General features: G+C 35.0%; 1 protein-coding gene across 3 annotated transcripts in view; it reads right to left on the bottom strand.

Annotated features, from left to right (window-relative positions):
• Nucleotides 1-596: 596 nt before the first annotated feature.
• LOC129260803 (ORC ubiquitin ligase 1-like) overlaps nt 597-6000 on the bottom strand; it is a 28904-nt gene continuing 23500 nt past the window's right edge. For all 3 annotated transcript variants that reach the window (XM_064114285.1, XM_064114286.1, XM_054898774.2), the window contains exon 6: nt 597-3930. In XM_064114285.1, the coding sequence (XP_063970355.1) occupies nt 2919-3930 (1012 nt within the window). In that variant the 3' untranslated portion in view covers nt 597-2918. The remainder of the gene's footprint in view (nt 3931-6000) is intronic.

Below are 6000 nucleotides of genomic sequence, written 5' to 3'. Positions count from 1 at the left end.
AAAAAAATGCCACAATAATCTATTTTTTCCATTGGGAATAACGGATGCAATATAAAGTTACTCATCTAAGATTTCATATAAGGGTGGTTGACACCTACCCATTATCATCACCATCATCATTTTCATCCTCATCATTGTCATCATCATGATCATCATCCTCATCATTGTCATCATCATGATCATCATCCTCATCATTGTCATCCTCATCATTGTCATCATCATGATCATCATCCTCATCATTGTCATCCTCATCATTGTCATCATCATGATCATCATCCTCATCATTGTCATCCTCATCATTGTTGTCATCATCATCACCAGTATTGTCATTATCATTTTCACTAATATCATCATCATAATCATCATCATATTATCATCACTGTTAACATTATCATTTACTACTACTACTACTACTAATACTACTACTACTACTACTATACTACTACTACTACTAATACTACTACTACTACTACTACTACTACTACTATACTACTACTACTACTACTTCTACTACTACTTATTATCATCATCAGCAGCAGCAGCATCTAAAGAATTAACACTAAAAAGCATTTTCAATAGAAAAAGGGTAGAAATAATTATAGAATCACGCACAAACTATATTTCGAGCATGTCTTTCATCATCTAAATCATTATTCATACCGTACATATTGCTTTTAAAATAACAAAAAGATATACTAATGGACCTAAGATATGACACAAATATTTACTGAATTAAATGCTACTGATGGATGCAACTAATACCACAACTATATCAAACTAAACAAAATAGAAAGACAATGATATGCAATCATACAAAAGATAAATTATACTACCAAGGACCTGCCATGTATACTTAATACTCAAGGATCATTTTTCATAAAGCTTTTCTTAATATCTAAACATAATATCGGGGGTTGCATAACCGTTTCGAAATCACAATCTGATGGTAATTTTCACGTTTTGTACAGTTATAAAAAAAAAAAAACAGGACCTCCATGGCTATTGAATATGAATGACCTGAAATAAATATGAAGAAACAAAATGGGATGTGAATTATCTAAATCATATAGGAGGAAAAAAAATGTGTGATGATATTACTGCCTGAATCAATGTGCATTATTAATAATATAAATCTACCAAGAAGAAGGAAAATTGCCAGAATCTGTTGACATTACTTTATATATAATATATATAGGTACTAGAAACATCATTCATATAATTTTAAATATGCACAATGATTCATAACTTAGCCAAAAAGGTGTTCAATGTCTCCATGCTCACATAAAAAATATATTTTTTATCCCAAAATATTTTCATACATACTTTAACAAAATAAGATTTTGAAAGGAATATTTGCATAGAGAAGGGAAAAAATACACGGGGGCTTGAGGCGATTTAGCCTCTGAGATGCTCAAGAAAAGTCCTGGAAACTGAAAAGAAGGAGCCCTGGAAAATCCCCATTGATCGCAATGTTAAAGCTTATCCAATGTTGCAAATTTAGGCAGTAAGTTGTGAAAAGTTGCACCCCCAAAAAACAGACATTTAAAAGGAAATGAAACCCTCGTAACCAGTTGATTTGTATAAAATAGAAAAGTCAGAGAAGCAGATAAATGAAAGTTTAAGAAAGTTTAATAAATAATAAGAAAATTATGACAATTTAAATGTTGAGATCACTAAATGCTAAGGAGATCCTCCCATTGGCAGTGAGGGCCAAGATGTGTAATGTCATGTAGATGAACAACTCCCTGATTACTCTTGTACAGTACATATTTCAATTAGATTGTCTCTATCATCAAGTAATTGGTTGATCAGGTATTATATTTATGGGAGGGCATGCAATAGTTCATACTATCATTAGAATGAGTAAACTCTCATTTATTTGAATCTATGGAGATCCGCCCAAAGGCAATGTACCATTAAATGTAATTACTGCATTATTCAGTAAAGCTTATATTCATTCAATTTCAGGTAAAACAAATGATTGAAAGACAAAATAATACCACCTACATGTACCAGGGAAAGTCAAAAGGATATTTCCTAATGATAGGCTATCCCATATCTGCCCTGATCATATGCAACCCCTATGTGCTGCTTTCAATTTCTGTGTGAAAAGAAGACTCATTCAACATGTACCTGTACAAATGGGAATTTAGTTACTTTATGTAAAATATGATATATTATTGGCTGTATTTTGCATCTATTTTGATTCTGTTTATATTGGTGATTAAGAAACTACATCACTGAAGTTTTTTACTTGCCTAGCTGCTGATTAAATATGTACAAATTCTAGGTCATACTGAAAGCTTTTGTGTACTGCCAACGGCAGCGTCTTCCATCCATATGTATCTGTATACAACACAATGAAAATGCATTTTGGTGTTGCACAGCTTAGGAGAGGACCATGGAATGACTGGAGACAATGCAGTGATAAACAAGAATTTTCTGCCTAGTAAAAAACACCCCCTAAAAAAAAAAACAGGCTGCAGGGGAGGGAGCCATTTGCACCGTGTCTTTCCCAGGCATACATGTAGCAACACATACTAATTTCCATTCCCCTCCCCAACACATTTATAAATATAAGAATAATTGCTTGAATGCATTTGCGAAAGTTACCAGCCTCAATAAACATATTTTCCTCACTAATGATGCTTAAAAGGGAAATAAGAAAAAATTACCTCTAAGAAATGGCAAAGTTTGGTGAAAAAAGGATCCAGCACATTCTTGTGACAATGAATCTGGCAGTCCTTGTATTGCTCTTTTGTCATAATTAAAACTTCCAACAAAAACAATTAGGACACAAGTCTTGGCATAATCATACAATGTCCATAATCTGTTCAGGAATAACTTCATTGTTTCTGTACAATGTCAGAATTTGCATGAAATTTGCCCAAGTTTAATATCTAAATTGGGATCTCTCATTAACTTGAGGAGCTGTTACCTGATGATGAAGGACCCAGACTGTTCTTACCATTCCTTTCCTGAATCCTTCTCTCTGCAGCCTTCAACAACTTTGTGCATTCTACAATCTCTTCAGTCAATGTATAATCCAGATCATCCAATGTATCATTACTAGTATCATCCAGCTTTCTTTTTACAGGAGATTTCCCTTTTAAATCAAGAGCATTTCTTCGACCAGGGTTAATGGGGTTATCGGAGGCAGAACTAACAGATTCAAACACAGTGTGATCAATCTTCAGGGTCTCTCTAGAAGAGATCTGTGTTTGGGTGTCGAACTTCAAATGTCTTCTTGGACTTTTCTTTAAAGAAGTCGACATGGAGTAAGTGCCTCTCTCTGCATCCATTGCAGCATTGTCCTGACTGTCAACTTTACTTACTGACTTGGTATCTGAATTCAGCTTTAGGAAACTGAAAGCACTGCTAGGAGTAGTAGAAGATACACAACTTGAGCTTGGTCTATCATCAGATAGAGAATTCCTTCCTGATCCTCTTACAATGCCATTCTTAGAGGACTCCTGGAACTTTGCATGAAGCGTTAGATCAGGGGAAGATGGTGTGTCCCTACTTAAACAACTTGTGGAAGGTGTACCACTACTGGAGGGAGAATAATGCAGAGTCACTCCCTTATTAGAGTAAAACCTCTTAGCTGCCGGTTCATCACCTTCAATCTTAAAAGGACTTTCTGCCAAGCAGTCATCTCCTGCACTAGGACTCTCTGGAAACTGAGTGATATCTTCACCAACCTTGACAGAATCCCTGGATCCTCCGACATTGAAACTATCAAGCTCAAGTTCAAGAGAGAGATTAGCCCTGGCTTCTGAAGCACCATGAGCTTGTTTGTATCTCTCTAACTTGCACTCTAGTTCTTCCACATAGACATCGGTACGTTCCAAGGCTCGTTTCAACTGCTTTACCTCCTGCTCACTCTTGTCTAGCTTGGCCTGTTGAGCTGCCTGGGCATACTTCTCATACCTGAAACATCATGAAACACAGATAAAAGCCAAATTAGTATTATCCTTCATTACTGACTGCTATACAAGCAAAATAAATAATTATACCTTTAAATTTGAATCAAAATTTGTAGTCAAATGAACATGAAGAAGTGAAGAACTGTGAATATTAAGAGGCATCATAGGAATGTGTCAAGGTATCTTTAAAAAGTTTTTTCTTCAAATTTCATATAACTGATTTCCTGGTAAAATAAAAATAGGAAAATTCAATTTTCCAACATGTAGTAAAAATGCATGAGGACTAATATAATGTTAATAGATTCATATCAGATTATCTCAAAGGATGAATTAACATATCAAGTTTTCAAAAACTTGCATACTCAAGACAGCATGTTTACAAGTGGAAATGCTGCATTTCAAGGTCTCTATACAGAGACATTTATAGGATCAAAAAGTAACTGGAGCTTGTTGGCTTAATCAATACTTTCTCTATTCACATACATAGATAGAAAGATAATATCCCTCCTTTGAAAGTAGAATAAAAAGAATGAACAAGCTCCTTTGGCTAAAGATGACATGAAATTGATCAATATATGAATCTTAAAACAGCTTATACCATAAATGATAGTCATAATTACAAATTTCACGAGAGCGGAAACCACAAGCAAATTTAGGTTAGATACATGTAGTTAAATTCAATGAAAGGGGGATGTGATTCTATACAGGTGTAATTGCTTGTGCATTGACATCTATTCAGAATCTGGGATCATATGATTATCACATCATATATGATCCAAGCTACCCAGATGATCTCCTAAACCGCATCATTGTCAGCAAGACAATAGCGACATCACTAACAAGGAAACCTTATGGGTAAAGCATGTCTGGGGCAGAGCTACCGACAAAGAAGAATTATTGATCGGTGCCATTCTGGTCCAAACTTTCTTTTGTGGTGACCATTCATTGGTTAGAATGGCCGCTGATAGCCTAGAGTGTAAACATTCATGAAATATTAAGCAGAGTGCTTGACTTGGACCCACAAATATCATGCATAATTGAGAGCTAGGGGGAGTGTCCCAGCACCCCAAAGCTGAGGACAAGGGAATTGTCTGTAACCTGACAGTCTGACTAACTCAATAAGAATCAAGTCAACTCATCATCCAGGACTTGCATCAATGTAAAAAAAATACAGCAACTAGTCATTTGCTCTAGAATAATTTAGAACCATCTTGTAAAGTCTGATTTCAGTTTTAAATTTCAATATTTAAAGAAATTGTGAGCTCTTCAATTTCCTGCATGCTACTAAGCATAAGTGTTCCTTATACTTTTAGGACACCTTTCAGAAATATCAAGAAGAACCTGTTGGTATAATAAAATGTGTATCAGAGTTTCTTCAGTGATTTCTTACTACTACTTCTACTACACACTAGTTACATTTGAATCAGACCAAACACCCTCGGCTATGCCTCAGGCATGTTAGAACTGTTCAAAAGATACCTTGTTGTATAATTCTTATTAATGCCCTCAATGATGAGTATTGTTTGTGTAGTACATACTAGAACTACTACTACTTTTACTAACACTGCTGCTAATGCTATTACCACTTCTACTATCACTATTACTACTACTACTCACTTCTCTACTACTACTACTACTAGGGGAGATTGGGGTTAGTTGGAACATGGGGTAAGTTGAAACATTCTAATTTTCTTTAATGCCTTTAAATAAATTTATGTAATGCTGCCCTCAATTTGTTGCCATTATCAACAGCCATCCACCATATTACAGACAACACATGTGCAACAAGCCTGGTGAAGTTAGAAAGGAATTTTTGTTTTTTCTCTTACAGAAATGTTTTATTATCTCAGAGAAGTTTACAGATCAAGTTGGCCAGTTTGGGGGTATAATAAACACTTGTACCAAGCTACAAAATAAGGTTATTAATATGCCATGGTGAAGTCCCTTTTTTTGTGCTGTAAGTTTATAAATGTCAAAAGGGCCTCTGGGGTTAGTTGGAACAAAATTGAAGGGGCTAGTTGGAACATGTTCCAACCCAAACATGAATGTATGAATTAAAACATTGGATATGAGA

This window comes from Lytechinus pictus, unplaced genomic scaffold (genome assembly GCF_037042905.1).
Source record: "Lytechinus pictus isolate F3 Inbred unplaced genomic scaffold, Lp3.0 scaffold_19, whole genome shotgun sequence".
NCBI classification, from domain to species: Eukaryota; Metazoa; Echinodermata; class Echinoidea; order Temnopleuroida; family Toxopneustidae; genus Lytechinus; species Lytechinus pictus.
Note: the sequence above shows the minus strand (reverse complement) of the source record. Positions and strands in the feature narration are given on the sequence as shown.